This window comes from Stegodyphus dumicola, chromosome 1 (genome assembly GCF_044657685.1).
Source record: "Stegodyphus dumicola isolate Sdum_Otavi_A_Nest chromosome 1, ASM4465768v1".
NCBI classification, from domain to species: domain Eukaryota; kingdom Metazoa; phylum Arthropoda; class Arachnida; order Araneae; family Eresidae; genus Stegodyphus; species Stegodyphus dumicola.
Window position 1 is genome coordinate 83,781,880 of NC_140768.1, and position 26,061 is coordinate 83,807,940.

Consider the following 26,061-nt stretch of genomic DNA (forward strand, 5'->3'; position numbering starts at 1 on the left):
AAAGAAAGTCTATTCCTAGTATTAAGTGTGCTTGCAAATTCTTTACTATAAAAAACATCACCTTTACTTGTTCGTCCTTGATACGGATGTACAAAGGTACTTTACCTACGCACTTACATTGTTCTCCTTGCGCCGCTAATACTGTTGTATTATCCGCATTATATATGCGGTATTTGCGAAAATACTTTCTAAAAAAGACTTCTGCCACACAGGAACACTGCGCGCCGGTATCCAGGAGTGCGGTGGCCGGGATATTATTTACCAAGACTTCAATCTTCGGAAGAGTTAAATTTTTCACCATTACTGTATTTAACTTGTAGGAAGAGGGGTTTTCGTGGCCTTCGGATTTCCGCACCCTCTCGTCAGCAGAAATCCGTTTTAGTTTAAATTATTTTTCCTTTCGGTGCTTTCCTTCTTTCTCCACTGGCCTTGAGACTTTTTTCCTGGGTTGCTATTGAACTGTCGACGTTCGCCGGCTGTTTTTGAATGCTCGGGTTTCCTTGCCCACTGATTCGCTTTTTCTCCGTAGCCATGTGCTTGAGTTTGCTGTAGTCTTGGCGTACCAAATTGGTTTCGCTGTTGATATTGGCGTCTTCTTTCGACGTCCGCCGTTCTTCTACTTTCAAACTGGATTGCTAGCTCAAATAATTTTTCCAGTGTAGTCGGATTTCTCAATTCAATAAAGTCTTGCACTTGGGGTAGTAACCTCGGCAAAATCACTTGAATTATTTCAGGATCCGGACGGTTTCCATACAAGAGCTTGAAAACGTGAATTTTTCTTAAAATAAACCTGGAGATGTTTTCCATTCTTTGTTGATATATACTGAAAAGTTCTGTTTCTAATTTCGCACGATCCCTTACAACAGGGAAGGCTTTTAGTAGGGCAGTCTTGAAATTTTCGTAGGTATAGGTGGGACTTCCTGCTTGACCCAAGAGACTTCTGCCGATACATTTGAACCAGTTAAGCGCTTGGCCCCTCAAAGCGCTGGTAGCTAAGGTAACTTTTTGAAACTCGTGCACGGGGTAGAGCATGAAGTGGTCATCCAATTTTTCCAAAAAACTGGTTACCTGTGAGTTTCCATTAAACGTTGCTTCTGGTTTCATCGAAGCGCGCATGGTCTGGACAATATACCCAAATCCTTCCAGGGCGGCAGCTGGCATTTCTGGATTCTGAGCTGTTTCTGCAGGCAGCACAGGTTCTTCTTGAAACTCGGCCATGGTTATTCTTCGTCGGGCGCCACTATCAGGTTCAATGTTTCTTCTAACCTTCTTCGGAAACATACAATGACCTGACTAGAACAGAGAGCTTACTAAAGCTATGTTCACTAATTGTAGTAAGTAGACAGGATACAGACGAAGGGTATACAAAACCCTTTATTTTTTCTTTATATACAATGACTTCCGTACTTCGGAATACAATGACCCTCCACTCGGGGTCTAACTTAAAAGATATCAAAATAAAACTAAACTCTAATTTAACTTTAGAATAAGATTGGCCTTATAATAACCGAAAGCGTATGTAGCACAGAGACTGTGAACACTACAATACGTTTAATTTATCAAGAGGATTAAAACCTCTGGCCTGGAAGGCAAAGTAGCAACTGCGTAACTTCTAAGGTAAGCGGCCTGCTTCGAACTCACGGCTTCCTCTCTTCTGCTTGGCAAAAAGGCCACACTTAAATACTTGGCGTTCGCCAGACAACTTTGCATAAACTCCTTCACGCTTATAATTCTGGCCGGAAGTAGAAAATAAGAAGTGATAGTAAAGATTTAAAATAAAATAAACGTTAGTAAAACTTAAGATCCTTACAAATTCTAGGCCAGAAAAGTTTGAAGAGAAATTTGTAGTTTGAGTAATATTCAAGACATTTCATGATTTTTCTATGTAGTACATAAAGACTCTAGACTTATGTTTGATTCTTAAAATGATAAATGGCAAAACTCTTATCAATATTCAATGCCGTAATTATGTTTTAATATTTTTTTCAAATCGATGCAGCTTAAGCATGTCATATCATTTGTTATAACTATACAATGGTGAGTCTCCTAACTTTTGTAATTCTTGTATTTTTATATGTTATAAGGTATTTCTCCCGCCTTCTTATCATGCCTTGTGTATTCCAGAGGTCCGTGGTTCGATTCCCGGCGAGGCCGTTGTTCAATTTTCATTTCTTCCTGTTTCAAAAATAACCTAATAAATCTACAGTGGCGCCCGAACTAAAAGGGTGTTGGATGATGATTTTCCACACCCAGGATTTGGAGATAGGGCCACCTAAAAAACGCAGTCTCCCTTTAAAAAGGGGAGTATATAAGGTATTTCTCCTGCCTTCGTGGTGTGGTGGTCTGCACGCTGGGCGCGTATTTCAGAGGTCTGTGATTCGATTCCCGGCGAGGGCGTTGTTCATTTTTCATTTCTTCCTTCTGCAAAAATAACCTAATGACTCTAGAATGTTTAAATGCAATACACTAGTTCTTTAGAATATGTAGTAGTAATTCGATAGATAAACAGAAACTAATTATTTTATATCTTTTATATTTTTTCTTCAATATCTAAAATGTAAATCACAATATACAAAAAAAATAAAAAGGCATTTTTATTTTGAATTTCATAATGAAGAATTATATTAATATTACTTTACTGCTAAGATCAACTGTCTCTCAAAAGATTACACATACATTTTATTTGTGTATAAAGGCATCAATTTCTATGACTATCCCAAGGCACAAAATGTTAGCATCTGAGAGAAACTCTGCAAAGGTCATTTAAAACGCCAGCTGTACTCAAATTTTCCTCACTCATTATACATACCACGGACTCTTGTATCTGTGAGCCGGAAAGGAATTCAATTCAGAAATTGAATACATAAAGTGAGATATGTATTACCTCTCGAAGTATTTGAACTATTATGTATTTTGAAATGTCACTGATTAGATGACATTTTGCCAGATTTCGTCATCAGGATCCACCAATTCCTACAATGTAAGTTTATAAATGAACTTGTTTAAAGAAGGATGGGAGAATGTGCGCATTCTTAAGCTATGTTATTCTACACAAGAAGTAATAGTTAATTCGGATGTAGTCATAAATATAGTTGATATTTATAAAATTAAAGTAACTTCATTACTTTACGCGCTCAAAAGACTTAGAACCAGGAAAAGAGAGAGTAATCATTTGTATGCAATTGCCCACCCTCTGCAGCAATATTTCACGTAAGGGAGATTCAGAAAGAATTAAAATCTGATATCGCCTCTTTACATTTGATTCTGGTCTTCAGACTTTTCACTGTATCTTCTTCTGTTAAGTTCACTTCCCCCTCTTTTTTTTACTTTTAGTTCTTCCAATGCTTTCTTCAATTTTGAAAAGTGTTTTGATTGTAGAAATTGAGCTGCATTTCTCATTTGCAATTTTTGAGCATGTGAGAACAATTTATCAAAATATCTCCTGGCAGTGCAGGTAACGCTTTTAATAAGCGTGAGGATTTATGACAGCACATTTGCTTCATTATCAGTTTTGAGTTAATGTAAATAAATAATCTTATAACGGAAATGAGTAGGCTTAGTTATGCTGGTGGTCAGAAGTTAAGAAAAAAACCCGTTTAGAATATCGATCTATTCATGTATTTTTATCGAAACAAATATTATCTATTATATGTTGTACAGATATTAGGTACTTTTTGAAAGCAGGAGATGTGAAAAATGAGCAGCGCCTTGGCCGGCAATCGAACCGCGAACCTCTGGAATACGCGTCCAGCGTGCTGACCACTACGCTACGAAGGCATGCTAAGACGGCGGGAGAGATACCTTATAATGTGACTCTCCCTTTCTACATTTTGGCAGAGACTGTCGACTGTTGATGATTAGCTCTATTATATGTGACTTTCCCTTTCTACACGAGAATTTTCTTCCAGAATCCATTCAAGAATGTAAGTCTAAATATGATCTCATGCGAAACCCATGGCCTTCAAGCTAACTTCTGGCTCCGTGAGACCGGTAGGCGATATATCGTTCCGCTTAGTCTTACATAATAATAACTATAAATTCAGAAGAAGGTATAAAATAAACTTTTTTTATTAGAATTTCAACGACTTAATGCATTGTACAATTGACAAAGCAATTCGTTTTCTTGCGGTATTTAAGACATAGTCGTTGAACAAAAACTTATTTAAATATGCAATTCACACAGCAAAGTCTTACTGTAAATTTGTCTCCATGCGAGCAAAACCCGTCTATTAATGCCTAAATCCGATTCGAATAACTGCTGCCAGGTGCTTTTTCTTAGCTTCAAAACTCTGCTCTTATACACGGTGAATCTGAAAAAGTGGGCAGAACTTTACTGGATGATAGAACCCAGCTATACGAGCAATATTAATCATAGAAAGTTTCCGAGGAATGCAAACTTTAGGTGGCACTTTAGAACCACTAGGTGGCATTGTAAATGGTATAAAAAGGGTCGGCCCTTCACACTTAACGGCATTTTTATCCGTGTATTGCCGAGAAAATGGCTGGTTATACGAACCATAAAATTCCAAGACGATGGATTGGTCGAGGGGGTCCCATAGCTTGACCACCAAGATCACCGGATGCCCAGTGTTTGGACTTTTACCAGTAGGGCCATGAAAAGAATAATCTTCGACTGCCTCTTTGAAACCAGTATGGATCTAGTCGCCAGGATCGCAGTTGTTGCCGGCGACACTCGGTAAATGCCTGATGTCTTCGCAAATGTGCACCAGTCCCTATCCCGCAGGTGTGGTGCCTGTATTACATCTGGCGGAAATGTCTTTTGAGCATGTATATCAATTACATTCATGTTAAAAAAATTTTTCTGAAGTATCTCCTGTCGTTTTTGTGTTAATTCTTTAAATGTGATAATGAAAAACTACTATTTAACTTCTCCCCGCTTCCGATAAGTTTATGCATTCCGACCATAAACTCTGTGACGAGTATTGCTCGTATATCTGCGTTCTATCACCCCGTAAAGTTTTGCCCACTTTTATCGGATTCACCCTGTATACGTTAACTAGTTTACTTCTTGTTGGAAGACAACTAAAGTACAAGTGCAAGTAAAGATGAAATCGTAAGATTATGGTTTAATAAATGTAAAACATCTTTCAAACTGACTTTTGTGCTAAAGAACTCATGAGATTAATTGTAGAAGATAAGTTTATCGGTTTAACCATTGCGGAGTATTAGATGTGTTAGTCTAATTGCTAAAATTTCCTTTTTTTCATAACTGTGACATATATGTTTGTACTGCAATATTTATTAATATACATAAGATTTAATTAATCACATAAATAATAATGTTACCTTTCTTTTCATTTAATATAAGCGTCACAGGCAAGTAAATGTTGATTTAGAGATTACCTAAACATACGTGCATGCCGTTTTTGTGATATTTTCCCTAAGGCCCATTAGTAATTGTTCGAATCTATTTTTTTTTATTTAATCAAAATTCATAAAAAGTGATCTAAGTGGTAATGAAGCAGACATATAAAAGCATCTGAAGTTACATAACTAATCGAGGATACAAAACGCTAATTAACGAATATACCCGAAACTAGAAATGATAATTAAATGGTAATCTAAGAGACTCAAACAAGCTCACTTTTCAAACACCTTTCCTCTAAATTAAAGGAAGCAGCTGAGTGTACTAAATTAAAAGAGAAATTACATAACTTGCTCCACTTTACTTCTCAGCGACGTAATGCAGGAAAAATTGTGTATGTACGCTTTGATAAATCCCTTGCCAAAACAATCAGAACACAGCGTGAGGGAACTCCAGGCAAGCAAAATTAATTAAGTTGAGTTAGCTCGCAGCTTGTTTCTGCAGATGATATTTTTTGATAAAAGTTCTGTTTGAGTAGTAAAAATATCCTGCGGTTTTAGGAGAAGAAAAATATTTTAGATTTCTTCACATAGCGTTTTTGAATAGAGGCATGCTTTTTGCTATATTCGTTTTTTCTGCGAAGTGGGAGTTTTATTAGAATGACAGAAATGTTATTTATATATCCCACAAAATGGAAAATTGTTTATTTTACAAAATAAATTTTACACTATACGAATATAAGATTAAAATTCCGTTTGCATCTTAAGCCGTCAGTTTTAAAATATTTTTTCCTATAGCCAGGATCTACTTCTTCCAAATGCAGTGAAAGAAACTGGAAAATAAAATGGGATAATCATAAAGAAACTGGAAGAAGCGAACATTGAGAGACTCGTAGGGCTTTTAAAGGGATAAATTTACTAATAACAGTTTAAATTTTGTGAAAATGTTTCATTATTTCTACAATAAAATGCAGTGTCATTAAATAACTTTTTCTAAAAAATCTAACGAAAAGTATAGTGAAACATCTTTTTACAGTGACTATTGACGATGTACATTAAATTTTTTAATAAATAATTCGGTTTAGTTTTATGCTGTTTCTGAATAAATATATTCATATAAGAGCTTTTTCTAAGCACAAACCCACCCCGATTGATGGATCTGGAAAGCAGTAAAAGAGGAATGGAAATCAATGCGCCTCAGAAATTTTACGAAACGTCCTGCTGTCACTAAGTCACGATGCAAGTTAGTCCAGAAAACAAACTATCAGATCAAACATTCAAACAAATACTCTTTACATTTTAAACGTCAATTAAAAGGCCCAGAAACCGTTTTAAAAGTGTATAAACACACTAATTTTACGTCTGTATCATATATATGTGATGGGCTGTCGCAATACTGTGTAATGTAATTCTGAAAACTTATATGCGTGAATTTGTACTGATTATAAAATGCTGTCATGTGAAGTTTTTAATCTTAAGCGAAGGGTGTAATATGTTGTGTCATCAGATGAGTGTAAGTATAGCCGTGGTTTTACATTTTTTCATCTGAAACAAAGTGCTAAATGCGCAGCCCTGTATACAATACATAGTTATTATCCCGAAGGTCTATCAATTTCGTTTTGGCATTTGCGTCGATTTACTTTCTGCGTTGATTCGCTTTGCAAACTGTTGCCACCAACTATTACAGCCCTATATTATATTTAAAGAAATTAAATAATGAAGAATCTACGTAAATGTATGCATGTTTCTTGCATTCTGATAAAACAACGGTACCTAGAGCCATCCAATTTTGAATAACGTAAACCACTAGCGAATATGGGCATTTGGAAGCCCTAATTTGGAATCTGGAATTTGTTTTTCTTTGATCTTTTTCATATTTTGTCAGACATTAAAGAATTTTTGATCAAGAAACTCAACAATTTCAAAGCAAAGAATGGCAACACTGTACGGGGAAAAAACTTTTTTATCTCCAGAGCGCGAGACTGTGTATCAGAAATTCTAAATTTCTGATAAAATGATTTTGTAAAATTTCTGATAAAATGCCCATTTGAAACGTATTTTGCGATATAGCTGTTGAAGTGAATTTTATGTTTTAAGTGCGAAGAACATGATATTTAATAAATAAAGGGAACACACAAAACGTTAAAAAAAGTCCCTTTGGTCGTAATGTAAATTCTGAGAACTTTCAGATTTTTTCCTTATCTTTTCATTATTTATTTATTTATTTATTTGAGAGGCGACTGAATGAATAAATACGTAATACTAAATAATCTATTAAAACAAGGATTATTAAAATCAGAGATACATACACACACAAATATATATAAATATTAATACATTTAAAATCCATCCCATATTCAATTCGCAACAAATTATATACAAAAATAAGAACAACCATAAGCACAGTGGTAAATTGCATATAAAATGCACAAAATTGTTAAAACTAAAAATGAGAAAAAAAGGGATCATTTACATCTTTCGTTACACCGTCATCAGGGGTTTGATGCAACGAACATACTAGAAAATACATCAGCCTGGTTTCTGAACAACAAAGCTAGAAATTAAAAATTAAATTATTAGAATAATCTCAAAAAAGTAACCAAAATGATATGTGTATTGATCAGTCCAACCCTTACAGGTCGCAGTAAGTACTGCTAAAAATTCCGAGAACATTGGCGGCACAATTTTTTTAGAAGTAGCATATGGCATTTCCATTTAATTAAGAGTAGGATTCTCTTTTGTGAACGCATTTATGAACGCTTTGTTTAGCTATCTAAAACATTTAATGAAACATTCATTAAACATTTTTATCCCTTGTAGATTTTTTAATTTTTTCGTTACAGAACAACATGCATTCTCCATAAGATTTTCTCCAGAAATATATGTTTGTCAATTTGGTATTTTCATTGAGATAAACGTACTTTGATAATCAGCTCATTCAGCCGTGGGATAAATATTCCTAAACATGAGAAATTTGTCTTTTAGGTTAATAATCTGAATAAACGAAGAAAATAACAGAATGCCATACCTTAAAGAAATTTTACTCACATTGCTTACTTTGAAAACAGGAATATATTCCTGTAAAATAAGAATAACAAGTTTAATTTAACCGCGGTTAATATGAACCGCTGGCTCTGTAGAAAATTGTTCGGTGCGTGTTGTCTTATAACGGAAAATAACACATACTTTAACATGAGCTATGGTTTTGTTATATAAAGTCTGCAATACTTTAATACGAGCCAGTCTAAGTCCTCCACGAAGAGATCTATCCTCTTCTACGCTTTTTCATTTTTAAATAACCTAATCTAATGAATGAAAAATACTACGTTTTATTTACATCAGTCATAGCAAAAACTATGAAACCTAATATAAACAGGCTCGCTCATGTGTCGGGATTCAATCTGAGGTCGAATACAAGGGTATCGTCGTATTAGTCATTCGTCTATCATTGTGCCAAATGTAAGACAAACAAATATCTCTAGTGTATAGATTGCAAAATTGAGAAAAATCCATTTTCGTGTGTTTGTTGGTTATTTGACTGATAGAACATATGTTTTCCTTTACCTAATGGAACTATTTCCAGATTGCCTGTTTCAAAACAAGTGCTTAAAATGGATTTCGAAATTTATGCTGTCATCAACAAAATTTTAACCTAGGATTCGTCTCACAGCTATCCAGTGACGACATAGGAAGGAATGTCATTGTTACATGGGAAATTCACTACTCATAATTATTATATATGCAAAAATGTAGGCTAATTTAAACACCGGAAGGGAAAAAAACAGACAAATTTCTGTCATAATCTGCCATTGATATGAAGTATTTAAAATTCATACCAAATTTTTATTGAATGCTTCCGTTAAGAGTAATTACTATAATGTAGAGTACGCGAGATCTCATAAATTTACAGGTGATGTTAATAAGTAATAATAAGATTTACAGGTGATGTTAATAAGTAATAATAAGATCTACAGGTGATGTTAATAAGTAATAATAAGATTTACAGGTGATGTTATTAAGTAATAATAAGATTTACAGGTGATGTTAATAAGTAATTCTCATTTTAATAATATGTAATTCTCTGCAGGTTTAGAAGTAAAGAGAAATATTGTTTTGCAGACAATGCTTGCTGCTTTAGAAACTTTGAAACTTCGAGGATCAGTACATTCAGCAATGTGTTAATACTGAAGGCGAATTTTAAAACCGAGTAATTTTATAGTGAATATAAATATACGGTTTTTTTTTCAAAAAATATAGCGTAATTTTTTTATCCATACATAAAAATAAGATATATTTTATAAAAATCTTTGTAACTGATTAATGCAATTAAATACAGCCATACCTAAATGGAATGAACTAGGTTGTTTCACATTAAATCATCATTCCTTTTTTTTAATGGACAGCCAAGCAAAATTTATTTTCTTCATGCAGTATGAAATATTTAGCGCACTTGGCTATTGCGATGAAAACCGCATGTTGAAATTAACAGAAAATTAAGTAAAGAAAGAACTGCTCTGGAATCATTCTTGAAAATAACGTGTGTTAAAATATTTGCAATAAAACTGTATCAAAGATTCAACATATGTGCATTCTACTACTCTTTGAATTTCAGATAAAATTTTCTGTTCTCATTATATTTCGATTTCAATAGAATACACATAATTTGGTTAATACGATATATCCGTGTGTGATTATTAATGATTAGAGGTACATTAAGCATTCTGCAATATTATGCTTGCTGAAGTTAATAACGAAAATTAACTCAAGGAACATTTCCTTTGAAAATAGATTCAGTTCGTCTTTTTTAAAGTGAAGAGAATCTAAAGGAACCCTTTGAAACAAGTTATTTAAAAATGCCCTCCTCTTTTGCATATATAATAATTTTGGAAGAAATTTAATAGGTCGTGCAACAACGAATAATTATGCTCGTCTTCCCATAATGACTTTAACTTCACACAAGGCTACATAATTAAACTTTCCTAGGGATTAAACTGCGCACTGTGTTCAACGGGTTGTCTAATTATGTACAATTATCTTAAAAGGTTTTATAGAAGGAAATGAAATGAAAGCATCATTGGAACTTTGTTCCGATCCCTTCATAAAATCCACTTTGAATCTCACTTTCGCAAGGACTGCTGGGTAATTCATTTTCATTTTACTTGTCTACCCCTTTGCATTAGATAACAATCTTAATTAAGTCCACAATTGAACAAGTAAACGTTTATGTGAATGTTCTTGGTAAATAGAGAGTAAATTAATTCTCCGAATATTCGTGTATAAGATTTGTTTTAATGCACATGGGAGAAATGTCTACAATGAAGAATTAACTTAGTTTGTTCGATTACAGAATTAGGAAGCTTCTTATTTGTGTTTTAAACTATGACTTAGGACATAACTGACATAATTATTTATTTTAATTAATAATAATTTAATTTCATTTAACTTATTAAAAAGTAATAATTAATTTACTCTATTATTATTTTAATTGGTTTTATTTTAATTATTAGCCCAAAGAGGCAATTTGCCCAGAAGGGCCATTAATTTCGTTTTGGCATTCTACGACGGTTCACTATAAATTTCGATTCACTTTTCAAATTGTTGCCACCAAATATTAGAGCTTTACATTATTTTGAAAGAAATTAAATAATGAAGAATCTGCAGGAATGCATGTATGTTTCTAGTAGTGCGGAAAAACAACGGTACCAATTCTGAATAACGTAGTCCTCCATTCGAATATGAGCATCTGGAAGCCCAAATTTGGAATTTATTTTATTATCTATTTCAGCGGTTCTTATAACCTTTTGACTAACGCGCACCACCTAAACAAAAATTGAAAATCTTTAGTACCACCACTACAAAGTACTGCCACCACCACCACTCTTGAACAAAGCTCAGATCGCACAAATTTACGAGTGTTATCGAAAACATTCAATCAGAATGTTGGGGTTTTAATTTTGAATTTAGTAGTTAAAAGTACTTTGCTTCTTTGCGTACCACCTATTTTTCTCTTGCGTTTAGTACCACCGATTGAGAACCCCTGATCTATTTCATAATTCGTCAAGCATTAACGAATTTTCGATTAATAAACTCAACGATTTCAAAGCGAGCAATGGCAACACTGTACGGGGGGGGGAATTGTCTCCAGCGCGTGTGACTGTGTAGACTGTGTATCGGAAATTCTATAGATATGCTCTTTTTAAATTATTTTGCGATATTGCTGTTGAATTGAATTTATGGTTTAAGGGCGAAGAACATGTTATTGAATAAGTAAAGATAATCCAAAAAATGTTTAAAAATGCCCCTTTGGGCGTAATAGAAAATCTGAAAGCTTTCAGATTTTTATTTTTAATTATGTAATATATTATTATTTTAGTTAATTATTTAATTTAGTTTATTAATTCAGAGTTATTTCAAGTCGTATTTTCATTCTTAAATATGGAACCCAAGCTTTTTTTTTTTTTCAAGTTCTTTCATTGCATAAAAGTGGACAACAAACTTTAACATTTTATGCTGTTCATTATGTGTTTTATCAGTTTCAAATTAATATAAATCAGTCTTGGTTTGTATAAAATATGCGTATGGTCGTTCTGGGCTTTACAATGATTTCCTACGATTGGCCTTTTTTATTTATAATCAGAAATAATACATGTCGCAATTAATTATTTCTATATTCTGCTATAGAATAATGCTCATTTAATTTTTTTTTTTTTTTTTTTTTTTTGCATGCGTGTGTGTATACACCTATATTTAAAACGCTAGCCAAAACTTTATATCGCTCACGGGAAATTTTAGAAATTTAGCTGAGAGAAAATGTTGGAATACTTTCTACAGAATAAATGCATAAAGTGACACATCCGGAGCTCTCGTTATAGAGCAAATTAAATTCAAAGATCTGTGGAGCTTTCAACAAATTATGGCTTTTCGTAGAAAGGGCGTTTGAGAAAAACTGTTCGACATAATTACATTTATTTGAAAGTCTTATCCAGTACTGATCAAAAAGAACAGCTTAATATTTCAGCTTTACTGTTTTTCTGTTAACATAATTAGGGAACATTTTCTTTAAGTAAAATAATTACTTTTCTACGTATTGTTTCATATCTGAGTGACTGAACTTTGAGAAGCTAGCGAAATAATAATAATATGGTAAATATAAAACTTTTACTGTCGTAATAATAATACTAATCCTTTAAAAAACGCGCATAAAACACATTGTACTCATGTTTCTAAGAAAGCATTGATGCAAAATGAAAATGACGATATTCAATTTAATAATTTACTGTCACGCACAGTAAACAGAAAGAAATTAAAATAAATCAAATCAGATAAGTTTTTAGGTATCATGGTAAAAAAAAAAAATTGCACAAATGCCTAAGATTTCAGATGGTCAGAGAGTGGAAAATTAAGTAATCTAGCAGATTAAAAAATTAAAAATGTATTGCACTTGCAAGATAGTAAAACATAGCTTATTAAGCAAACCATGGTGCAAGCAAAATAGCGTTATTTAAAGCTGATGCTTATTTAGCAGCAGCTCTTTCAGCCGTTCAAGGAAACACAGTCGTGTTCTTGAACTGAACTCAGGAGCGGAGCGGGTTATCGGGAATTCAAAAAAATTGCCCGATACGGTGGTACCTGTGACACTGCTTCCTTACCTGATGCCCGTGGTTTAAAAAAAGGTGAAGCATCAACCATAATTATAGAAATCATGGGGCAACCACTGAACGCGCTTTTGCTGAAAGTAATCTCGTCAACTAATGCTGTTTTTCTTAACTCATATTTTATTCGTATCACTTTTGCGTTCAAATTGTTTTTTTAATTATTTCCGTCAAAGGGCATGTATTATTTTAAAAGTATGTATGCATATTTTAAAGCCATGTGTTATTTTTAAAGAAATTAAATAATGAATCTATATGTGTTTTTATATATGTGTGTTTGTCGGACATATGCCTGTTTAACTATGTTATACGCTAGGCGTCCCCGTCCTCCGTCACCTGTCACCTGTATGTGTATTTTTCGCATTGTGGATAAACAATAGCACCTAGTGTCACGGAATGTTTAATATACGTAGTCTTCCATCCGAAATGGGCGCCTCGAAGCCCGAATTTTGAATTTTAAATTGTATTTTATTTATTTAATATTTTGAACAAACTTAACGCATTTCTGCTTAGCAAATTCAGTGATTTAAAAGCGAGAAATGGAAAAACTGTTCGAAATAAAACATTTGTATCTCGAGCGCGCCATTTTGCAAAATTTGGGAACATTTAAGATACTGACTTACAGTTTCAATTTACACATTCGGCTTTTTGAAAGGAATGTGTTGCCGTTGCCTCAAAGAATACTTATTAAGTCCAGCATGTTGCCATTCGGTAAAGCGTAAGTTGTTCAACTTTTAAATTTAGTTTTTCTGTTATAGTGCATTATATCAAGTGATTGAAAAGCAATAAAGGCATTTTCAAAAAATATTTTTTTATCTGATTTATTAAAATAAAATTGAGTTTAAAACATGAGATATCAAATTAGAAATATTAAGTATTTTTATGAAATGAGATTAGCTGCTTTCGTTAAAATCAGAATCATTATATACTTTTTCCTTTTTTATGGTAACCCGTCTAGGCGGCTGTCCTCTCGAGCGGCTAGTTTCCAAAGAAATGATGAATGGAATATTCAAAAGCATGTATCGCAACCCCTAGCACTTTATCGGGAATTCTAAAGATGTGCTACCTTTAAATATTTTGTGATTTTGCTCTTGAATTTTATGTGGCGTTAATGCTAAGAAAGCGATGTTTAATAATGAAGCCCAAAAGACAAAACAAGGGTGTTAGCAGGAGTGAGTCCAAGAGCAGACTGGAAATTTGCAATGCTCAAGACTCATCTCTAATATGAGTATCCTATTATATATTTTGTGGCTACCTTCATCTAACCTTTAAGAAGACAATTGAAGAATTTCATTTTATTATTACTTATCAACAACTTGGACATAAATATTGCTCAGATGAAATACTTTTTAAAACTAATTTGAAATATGAGAGAGAATGAGCTAAAAACTGTGACAAACGTCTGAAAATAAAACAAGAAGATTTGATTGGTAATTTATTCTTTTGTCATAACAAAAAGGTATTTTGAATTTTAAATGTTTAATACGTATATGCGCATATATTTCCTTTTAAAAGATGACGAATTTCTTTTCGAAATATTTCTCTTGTTCATAATGATGTTTGACAGAAAGCATCATTACTCGATATAACATACCTTCTTAAGCGTGAAATATAATTTACGAGGGATTATTTTCTATTTGACGTTTATGAATGTTTTCATTTTATGTTTTATAAAAGGTTAAAAAAAGTAGTTAAAAATTTAGTATTAAACGATGAAAGGAATTTGTGTACTTTGATCAAAAAAATAATCATTCAGTAACCTCAGTGTTTTACGAGTTCTGCTGCTTGCAACCATAATTTATCATTGTATTAAGAGCGAATTTTATAACCATTGAAGGAACTTATTCAGCATGAAATGAAGTTTTATATTTAATAGAATATCGAGATATTTTTGAATTCCTTCCTTATAGATTGTGATTTATATAATTTTTTACTATAATTATTTTATGCATGAGGTGTCTTGTAGTCCAGTATAAAAATCAAATGTATTCAGTATTGGAGTGAATCTTGGAGAAATGTATACGGGTCAGCGGGGAAGTTATCTCCCGTGTAAAAACAGAACAGGTGTGTTTTGTAACCTGGTATGTCCGCTAACGATGGAACGGATAAGACTGTAAATCACAACAGTTTAACCTAGTTTCTAATCCTACTGGCTATATAAGAATTTTGGTCATTTCCCTCCCGTGTAACGTAATTGAGAGCCAGTTTCCTGCAGAAAGTCCTCGAAAGCATGCCTTTTACTTAGGCAGATAGTCTTAGTGTGCTTTGCCATATTCTAACAAATTCAAATCTTTTAACGCTGTGAAACATTTTTAAATAAATATTGAACGATAGAAAAATGGCATATAATTCTTTGCGTATTATTAATCAAATTTTTAAATATATTCATTTAATACTTTACTTCTTTTCAATATCTAAATTTCTTGATCATTCCTATGAATTTCCGAACACTAACTTAAAATGAAACCCATTCCTTTTCTGTCCTCAGATTTAGAGCTTGAACGTCGTCAACTGCATGAAGTCGTTCTTCCTCAACTCCAACGTGACTGGTCATCTTTGGGACTAGATATTCAGTTGTTGGACATACAGAATGGAGGGGACGAAGATGCGATTATTGCTCCTCAGGCCATTGCAAGACATTTGGAGGACATAGAAGAATGTCATAAAACATCCTTGGGCTGTTTCTTCTTGGTAATATAAAACTTGCAATAAATAAAATGTTTTACAAACAAATATAGTCTAACAGTAATTTTTTTAAACCGCCTTGAAAATGCAGCGGTCAAAATTACCGAATAGAGATAAATTCGTATCTTATTTTTTAATTACTCATTTTATATTTTATTTAGAGATTTCATAAACGCTGTTTGCGGCCAACGGTTTAATAATTTCACCTTAATAAATAAATCATCTCTTATTGTTATTTAATGTTTATTGTGTGATAACTTAGTAGCCATTTGCTAGCATGCTGCTTCTTATTAAAATTTCCAAAATAATTTTTTGGTATCTTGACCAAACCTTCCGAAATGGTCCTAATTTATACAGCTTTGTTTTTCTCAAATCTTAACTGTTTTGCACAGGAAGCTGAAAAGCAGCTAAATTTGTATTCTGTAAAAGTAGGTTAATAGATTTAATGAAAGTTAAAATTATTTTGTATTTAAATTTTAGTAAAAATTATCTATAGTTTAATAAAACCAAATCTGAATCAGTAGCAAGTCAAAACTACACTGGAAATAAAATTAAAATAAAACCCAGAATTTATGTTAAAATAAGCGTAAAAGATCTAAGCATGAACTATTAGTATTTAATTTTATTATGTTAAAATGTAAGGTTTTCCTTATTTTGCATAACAAATTTATTTTAAGTTTTCCTGTTCTCAACTTCTCAACTTCCCCTCGCATTCTTTCGCCTGTATGTAATTTAAAGTTAAGTGAAGTGCTATTTAAACGTATGATTATCTCAGTTTATTCAGAGTGTGTTTCGCTAGCCAAGCGCACGTTTCGTTGTTATTTCGCGGTCACGCTAGTAAGCCTCTTGGCGTTATTTACGCCGGTTAGATTTCTGTGAGTCCACCCCTTAGGCGTAATTTTGAATTGCGTTCTTGCACTCGTTTATTTTTCAGAATATGATTTGTAATATAGTTTACGTTTAGTTACCGCCGCAAGTGAACGGTGTTTTGTAACGCACGAAGTCTGTGCTTTTCTGTTAAATTAGTTTGATTTAATAATTCACCCTTCTTCTGTGCTGGTATTTAATTCACGCCTGTGCGAGAATTCGCCAGGTTCATTATAGTATCTAAGTTAGTGTATGTGGAAAAGTAGAGATAGGTCTTACCAAAAAACTAACAATTTTCCTATGTACTAATCTATAAGGCTATCTGAGTTTCAGTAAGTACAAGAAAGGAACTTTTTATTAATAATTGCTTATCATATTTTTTATTACATTACTGCTTTGATTAGTGTAAAAGGTCTCATCCTGTAGAGTTTCTCCAAAAAGAAACAATTTCTTTCCAGATTAGTAACCTGAAACTGTAGTAAAAGTCTCACAATAGCGCGTATATTAAAATGATACACCGAAATTAAAATATTTCCAAATATAGACATTAATCGTTATTTCCACTTGAATCAAAGTAATTAGGCGTAAGGACACTCTGACAGACTCTGGTGAGAAGAGGAAGAAATGAGTAATATACGTTGAGTATAACTGCATTAGTTTATATATAATTTCTCTAATCATTTGTCTAATCATTGTCATATTTCTTCTATTATTCGTAATTGCAAAATTTTATTGTTTGTTCTTATATTTTAAGAAAATAAAGTAATGTGCGCTTAAAATTTAGAGAAGAGATAACATTACTATTAGACGTTAATACAGTAGAGATTATGATAATTTTCTGAACGCAAAATAGTGAGAAACAATTGTGCGCTGCATGTGATACGAACCATGGAACCATACACCACGAAAGTTGACTAGGCATACTTACTACCCAAGAGCACGCACGAGAGAATCTTGTAATTCTTTTCATTTGTCTGTAGTTTAAAGTAATGATGTGCTATTTGCTCGCAAATTGATTCAATAAATACATTCACTTTACTGAGCGAGAGAACGTTGATTCGTCATAAAAGAGCGGTAGTTCTTGTAACGTTTACCTATCGAGAACTTTATTGTAAGTTTGCCAGGTAAGTTTTAGGAGAGAAAAGAATATTTGTTCTTTGTTAAAAATGAGTTTAATTTTTATCATTTTTCAAATTTTCGAATTTTTTTTCTATAGAACTTTATTGTTAGATCTGTATAGAAAAGAGGCTTTAAGTAATCTGAAAATTACAGCTGAAAAGTACCAGTCTAAGGATTAAGCTGTTGGATTGAGTTAATTTTTCCTATAACACTGATTGTTCGATTCTTTCCGCTCTTCGTTTCATTTTCGCATACAGTTCTTGATTCACTCTCTGTTCAATATCTTAGTCATCAAAGTTATTGTTAGGAAGCGGGAAGTCAGAAAGAAGAACCGAATCATGAGTAAAAAGTTCTGATCTAATCTGCAGAAGCGGTTTTGCGCATTTCTACTATGATATAGGGGAAATGTGTTTCAATTTCGGTATAATGTGACGTAATAAATCAAGAAGAAATTTTAAAATATATTCTTATTCTTTTCTTTCCTGTTACAAAACATTCTAAATATATAGCTGTAGGTAACAAAAAATTGCCATGTTGGCCCAATGTAAGAGAGATGTGATTTTCTTTAAGATACACTTCTGCATGCGTAACCTGACGTTAAAAAATTATTATTAAAATATCAATATTTATCTCAGAATGTTAATGATAAAAGGATGCATATTTACGCAAATATATCTCAAGGTGTAGTAATTATATTACATAATTATCTTCCTTTGGAATATTCAAAATATAAGATGTCTCAAAATTAACGCAGGATTTTAATTGCTTAGCACTTTTTTCCGTTGGGATTTTACGATGGGTTGAAGCACATGTTGTAGTATTCACATTTCGTTCATTATTTAGTCAGTTGTGGTGGAGAAATATACACAGGAGCATATACTTATCGTAAAAAACATTTTTAAAAATATAAAGTTACGTACTTTATATTTTGCACTGTGTGTAAATTACGTGCTGTGCGGTACGGAACTGTAAAAGGAACGGCACGAAATTTGACCAAGTAGGTTTGATGATGGACGTTCTCGTACCCGGTGCTGGGCCGAAAATATTGTCACTATGTGCTTTAGTGCCGCTGAGTGTTCGAGACCGTCAATTTGCCGCAGGTGTGCTGAGTTAGAAATTTCAGATCGCAAAGTATTATTGCGAAAGATGCGTCCGTACAAAATTCAGATGATTCAATAGCTTAAGCCCAAAGATCATGTAAAGCGACGGTTATTCATCAATTCTATGTTAAGCGTGAAAAACATTTGCTGAATATAATTTTACATATTTAATCGGAATGTTTAATATTTCAAAGTACATTGCAATTTTGCCAGTTCTTGCATAAACAGAAATTCATTTTGCAAAATTAAATACTTGATTTTGCAGCATCCTATATTAAGTTTTCATATATGCAAAGCCGCATTTTTTTCAGGCTGTTCTTCTCCCTTTGTAAAATACTTAAAAAACCTGATCTGCTATCTTATATAGGAAACTGCCTGATATATACATAAAAAATATTTGACTTATGTGCCGTGCAGCTGAGTTTTGTTGGACTTTTTAATTGTTTCATTTATTTCTAGTGTCTGATCGGCAACAAATATAGACCATATCCTCTTCCCGCTTCCATCGATGCCAAAGATTACAACCACATCCACAACGCGGCAATCGAAGCGGGGCTTGATGCTTCCCTGCTCGACAATCACTATCTTCTCGACACAAATCTTTTACCTCCTCGCTATGTACTTCAGACTCAACCACAGTCCAGTGGGTAAGTTGTATTAGATGCTTTAAATACGCTTTTAAGTTTTCAATGCATTAGAATTAGATTTACAACAAATTAATTCACCACAAATTACAAATTAAGGAATTTCCATTTTTATATTTCAGTGGTATTAAACGGTATAGAAATATTTCTTTTTTTTTAATGGACTTCTAATACTTTAAATTACACAAAAATAATTCACTAATTGCGATAACTAAATAGAATCTTTCTTTCTGAAATTTATGAAATTTCTAAGATTTCGAACTTATGAAATTCGCGTTATTTTATTGCCTCCCAATAAAAAATGAGAATATTAACTTAAGAAGCATAAATTTTTAACTTTATTTAAGTTTAAAAAGTTCAAAAATAATAATCGTATATGTAAAATATTCATGCTTATTTATTAAACGCATAATTATTAAAGACACAGTGAAACAAATAAGTATCTCATGATTATGTGCACTGAGGGAATGACTTAAAGCAAGAGCCGCCTATGAAACCTTCTAGAGCTACTTCCACCTTAATAAAAAGAATTTTCCTACGATTTAAAAAAAATTATTGATTGGATCCTGTGAGATGAATTCTGGCATTTCGGAGGTGGAGTGCAAGTTTGAATTTTCAGATGTAGTTATTTGTGAACGTATAGTGACCGAAAAAAGTTCAAGTTGTTTTTAGTGGTATTTTGAAATTACGACAATGGTGTGGCTGATCAAAAACTCTTAATAGACCTTACCAAGGATCAATTTACTTAAATAATTGCACGCGGCAGATACACAGTATTGCCTTGAGTGACATCGGAACTCGTTATCGAAGTCTCGAACCCATCAGCATAAGGAATGTGGACAATTTTCTTCGTGATAGGGGCGTTAATAGCCAACGCTCAAATAGAATACTTCTGATGAATATATGAAACAAATATGTTCAGCTAACGTGTTTTCGACAATGAGCAAACTGAGCACATGATGACTGGAAACGACAAACTCGCATTTCTAGCTATTTCGGGTAGGTGGAAGGATCTGTGTGAGAAGAAACCTTCGTCAGTATTTAAGTCATGGATTCCACAATTAACTATGAAACCACTATACAGACTACAATGATTTCGAAATGATGTAAGGGTTTTTTTAGCTAACAATTAATGGCATCCTGGTATGTTAATACTATTGTTAACAGATGAAACTATATGCCCTCTTGTACGAAGTAAAGGAAGTATTGTAACTGCTAAAAAATTCGTGTATCTTATTTCAATTAAAACATCCATTTTGACTGCTTTTTGATTATCTTTAAACGATGGTTTTGAGTAACATCTGTACATACGGACAGAATTAAGGACTCCTCTTTCCCATAACTAATTGTGAAATAGATTTAAAATGTATTCAAGAGAGATTTTTTTTTTTTTTTTCCCTTGACGTTTGTAGTATCTCGTAAAACTCAAAACCGAATAGCCTCAGAACATTGAAATTTTGTATATGGGACTGCTATAACATGCGCACCGCCCTTTTTCGTTGCAGTCAGATCCACCAAAAGTATATATATATATATAAACCCACTCTATTACCCAGCTCGGTGAGTTAAGTTTTTCTATTCTTGTTTCTTCGTAGATGGTGCATTTTTTATTTTAAAAGCAACTGAATTATATTGTTCTTATGTTCCGGTTTAGATTTTTATGTCTTTAGTTAATCCGTATGCAATAGTTGTAGAATTATCAACAATTTTAAAGTTGTTTAAGCTCCACTAAGCTTAATGACGCCTCCATTTGTTTACATTTGAAACTTTGTACCAGAGTGAATCAGCCCCAACTTCAATGTATTTTTGCCGTGTGGTGCCCAAAGTTTTGCGCATCGAAGAATCTGTCTTCCTGCCTAATTTTAATTAATTTAAACTTTAATTTTAAGTGCAAAAATTGTTTTTAACTCTATTTGGTGTTTTAGGTCTTTCTGTATTTAGAAATTCTTAATGAAGATGTTTTGAGTTTTTATATATTTTTCCCTTGCCGCGAAGTGAGAACTGAATTGATTGAATGAGAAATATATCTCTAATGAAAATTGGGGAAATACGTTTAAATGAAATCCAGAAAAAATGTACATAATTTAATAGGCCGTACAAAGAAGTGATATTGAGTCCCCATAAGATTTTTTCTGATTATTTTTCTATATAATGGTACACGTTAGTACGGATCTACTGATTTTAATACTTGTTAGTGCATCCACATTTACAGAATTTAGATCTTTACATCAGTTTTCATAAGAAGTTTTTCAGCTGTCTAATCATCTAAGTGGAATAACTGTAACATTAATGATATTTTGCAATCATTTGCTTTCGTATTGTATAAATATTTTAGTAAAGAACTGAACAGGATTAAAAAAGTTGCTCATTGCATCATTTATAGCTTCACAGAGTTATGTTTTACAAATGATGTAGATATACACGCAAGTTAGTACACTTCCGACGGTATTTTTGAAAAAGGACGGTAGAACCATTAAATTTTGAATAATGTTGCCGTCCACCTCAACATGTGTACCTGAAAGCCCGAATTTCGAAATTTATGTTTCATATTATAAAAACTTCTAATGAAATTTTGATTAACAAACTCAACGATTTGAAAGAGAACCGTAGCAACACTGTACGGAATAAAATATTTTTATCTTCAGCGCGCGAGACTGTCTGTCGGAAATTCTGAAAATGTGCTCTTTTTAAGTATATTATGATTTTGCTGTTGAACTGAAGTTTGTCATATAAGTGCGAAAATCGTGTCACATAAGTGATATCTAATAAATAAAGTCAACACACTAAACGTGAATAATAAAAAGACACAAAAAAACGTTTTGCGAGTTATCTTACAAAGAACACTGAACACTGATATGATGACCAGGGAAAAGACTGAAAAACAAAATATGGCAGCTTTAAAATGTTTTTTTAATTTTGAGTTGAGTCATATGCTTTGTTGTCGAATCATATATGGCATAAGGGGGACGAAAATGATGCTTAATAATAAAGCTAGCAGCAGTGAGTGCTGGTAGACTTCGAGCTCAGCGAGAGCTTAAAAAAACCTTAACAAATCCTTTTGAGTGATCGTCAAAATCTGAACTCTTTCAGATGTTTTTCTTTGTATATTTGTTTTAACTTCTGCATGTTAATTTTATTTATTAAGTATCACGTACGTGTGAAGGAAATTATGCTTAATATTAAAGCTAGCAGTAGTGAGTGCAACAGCAGACTGGTAGGCTGCGAGCTCAGAGCTAAAAAAGCCTTAAGAAATCCCTTTAGGTGATCGTTAAAATCGGAAAGCTTTCAAACTTTTTTTTTTTTTTTTTTTTTTTGCATATTTTTTATTAAGGTTCTGTATGTTAACTTTATTTATTAAGTATCACGTTCTTGATACTTAAGCAACATAAAATTCAATTGTGCAGGAAAGTCCCTAAATATATAAAAACAGCATAGAATTTCCAACAGAGTCTATCGCGAAGAAGATATTTTTTTTTTATTTCAAACAGTGTTGTGAATGCTCTTTTTCAAATCGTTGAGTATTTTAATGAACTATTCATAAAAGTTTACAAAATATGAAATAAATAATGAAACAAATTTTTGGAAATTCAAAATTTGGGCTTCCACAGGTGCACATGTTCGGGTGGAGAACTGCATTATTAAAAATTTGTTGACTCTGGATACCGTCGTTTTTCACAGCGTGAGGAGCATACGTAGATACATGCAAATTCTTAGCCCCTTTTAAGCTAATAAATATTCTGTATAAAGTGCAAATATATGAAATTTGTATCCAGATGGATGAAAAATTATTTATAATAAACACAAGGAAACAGTAATTTAAGTTTCATATCAAAGTCTTAAAACACCATCTCTGATAATATACGGAGATCTTGTATATAAAAATATGCAACCGCCTTCGCCGGGAATCAAACCACGGACCTCTGGAATACCGGCCCAGCGTGCTACCGTTACACCACGAAGGCACGCTAGGGAAGTGGGAGAAATACCTTATATACTTCCCTTTTCTTAAAGGGCGACTAGGGTTTTAGGGAACCTAGTCGCCAAAATCGTGGGTACGAAGAAACATCATCCACAACCCTTTTAGTTCGGGCGCCGCTTGTAGAGTCATTAGGTTAATTGGAACCAGGAAAAATGAAAAATATGCAACCGCCTTCGCCGGGAATCGAACCACGGACCTCTGGAATACCGTCTCAGCGTGCTACCGCTACACCACGAAGGCACGCTAGGGAAGTGGGAGAAATACCTTATAATCTGTCTAACCACAAGATTTGTTTTAAAAAAATAATTAGGTTATGCTAATTTTTTCTGTTCATTTTTTTCCTTTAACTAAAATGCAAATTAGAATTAGTTTAAAAAGCGAGTGCTACTATATCTGAAGAAATTAAATTGACAAGGCTTCAATTTTGATTCTGAAATGAATTCTATAGACCTTTGAAGCCGCTGTTGTGTATTCTCCCCTGTATTTGGTATCCATGAACGGCTTACTAGTTTAATTAAAGCTGTTGCTAAGCAAGAATGAGTTAACATCGTTCGGAAGCTAGTGATTCTTTATAACTTAAACTTGTGTGCTGCCGAAAATTATATTTTATTTCAGACTTTGGCAATAACAGTGGATAACTGTTGTTAATTTTACTGTAACAATAATTTCTTTGCCTTAGAAATAAATATTATTTGTTGAATTTTAATAAGCTGGGAATCGAAAGTCGCAATGCGGAGTCGGTGAGGACCAGTGCAAAAATACGTAACTTTAGTATTATGTAATCGAAATTTAAATTTATTTTATGTGGATAAGAAAATTGTAACTTTATTTATATAGAAATGCTTGTCCTAAACATTTATTCGGAATTTCCTTATAGTGCCATCTGCTTAAAAATCCTGATATTTAAGATCTATCCTTAAAAAACTATTCAAAATATTTTAATTACTCGTTATTAACCAAAGGAGCTCCAATATTTGAAGCATAAATATACATACAGGAATTCTTAAACCCGTGAGTCGAGTAAACTAATTTAAAACTTCTAACCAATTACAAATTAGACTGCAAAGCAAAATTCGGGTTTTGATTTAAAAGCTAACAAAAGAGAATGATTAAAAAAAATTTCAAACGAATGTGAGATAATCGTATTTAGTATCTATTCTTCAGTTTTCCTCGAAATTTCTTTAGGTTAGACGTTAATAAAATCCTTTTCGTCTGCTATTTGTAAACTCCGATTTATTTCGTCTTTAGTTAAAAATTTCTACTAATATTTCTCTAAATCTTTATACCACTACCATATTACTCATTATTTTTGCTGGACATAGTCAGCTACTTTTATTGAATATTTCTTAATAGTTGTTATTCAACTAGTCATTAAAGGAGTGTATATTTGACATTTTCAGAGGAAAAGAGCCCGTGAGCAAACTAAGGCAGGAGTCTGAAGAAACGAACTGGCCTGATGAGGAGGAAAAGCTAGTTCGCATAATTCAATACGGCGCACGATTAGGCATTCAAGAAGGGCTTATTGAAGCTGAAGACCATTCTCAATCTTATTTATTATCGGGTGAGTGTCAAATTTTTATTAATTAATTTTTACTTTTTAAATTTTTATTTAATATCCTTCTTACATTCTAAACATTTTTCAATTCTATTAATAACCTGACACTGCCATGAAATTGTATAACTGGAGCGTCTTCGGTGTTACTATGACACTGCAATGACTATTTTGTCATTATAGCCTCTATTCGTTGACGAAGACCTTTCTTTTAAGTTTCGGTAAATGTATTCAAGTATATTCCTTCATTCCTGTGGAGAAATGCTAAACGGCTGTGTATCAGCTTTAAGACGATTTGCTCTGAGCTGAACCGATGTTATAACTCATTGTTTCCTGAGTAGACAGTAAAACCAAGAAAAAAAAATTAAAAACCTAAAAGGTTTCAGATTGTAAATTACGTCCAAAGAAGCTTTTTTTTTTAACATTTTGTATGTTACATTTATTTATTAAATATCACGATCTACGTATTTAAACCTTAAAATTCAGTTCAAGAACATTATCTATAAATAGTTTTAAATTGAACATATCTTTAGAATTTCCAATACATAATCTCGCGCGCTCGAGATAAAAATGTTTTTTTCTGTACAACGTTGCAATTGCTCGCTTTGAAATCCTTGAGTTTGTTAATCAAAAATTCGTTAAAGTTTTACAAAATACGAAATAGATGATAAAACAAATTCCAAATTTCAAATTTGGGCTTCCACATGTCCATATTCGCAGTAGGATGATGTCATTCAAAGTTGGATGGCTCTATGTACCTTTCTTTTGTCACAATGCGAGAAATATACATACACTTTATGCAGATTTTTCATTATTTAATTTTTTTGAAATATGATGCAGGACTCTAACATTTGGTGGCAACAGTTTGAAATGTGAAACGAACATTTACAGTGATTCAACGCAAAATCGCAAAAAGAAAACAATAGTCCTTCAGGGACAAAGCCTCTTTGGACTAAAAACAAGCCCATACCATTACCCATTCTAGCCCATGTTTCAGTGAAAACAATATGCCAAATAATACTCACTTGCATTCACCAGATCTATCGTATCTGTATAGTAATGCCACAATCTGTAATGAGATTCATCTCTGTATATGATTCTTTTTCACTGAGTTTCTTGACGATGTGATTTCCTCTTC

General features: G+C 32.8%; 1 protein-coding gene across 1 annotated transcript in view; it reads left to right on the forward strand.

Annotated features, from left to right (window-relative positions):
- Positions 1-26,061, forward strand: part of LOC118183131 (protein qui-1-like) — a 524,850-nt gene that overhangs the window by 380,522 nt on the left and 118,267 nt on the right. Inside the window, exons 4-6 of the mRNA XM_085817074.1 lie at positions 15,466-15,668; positions 19,208-19,395; positions 24,772-24,932. Coding sequence (XP_085673200.1) covers positions 15,466-15,668; positions 19,208-19,395; positions 24,772-24,932 — 552 coding nt within the window. The remainder of the gene's footprint in view (positions 1-15,465; positions 15,669-19,207; positions 19,396-24,771; positions 24,933-26,061) is intronic.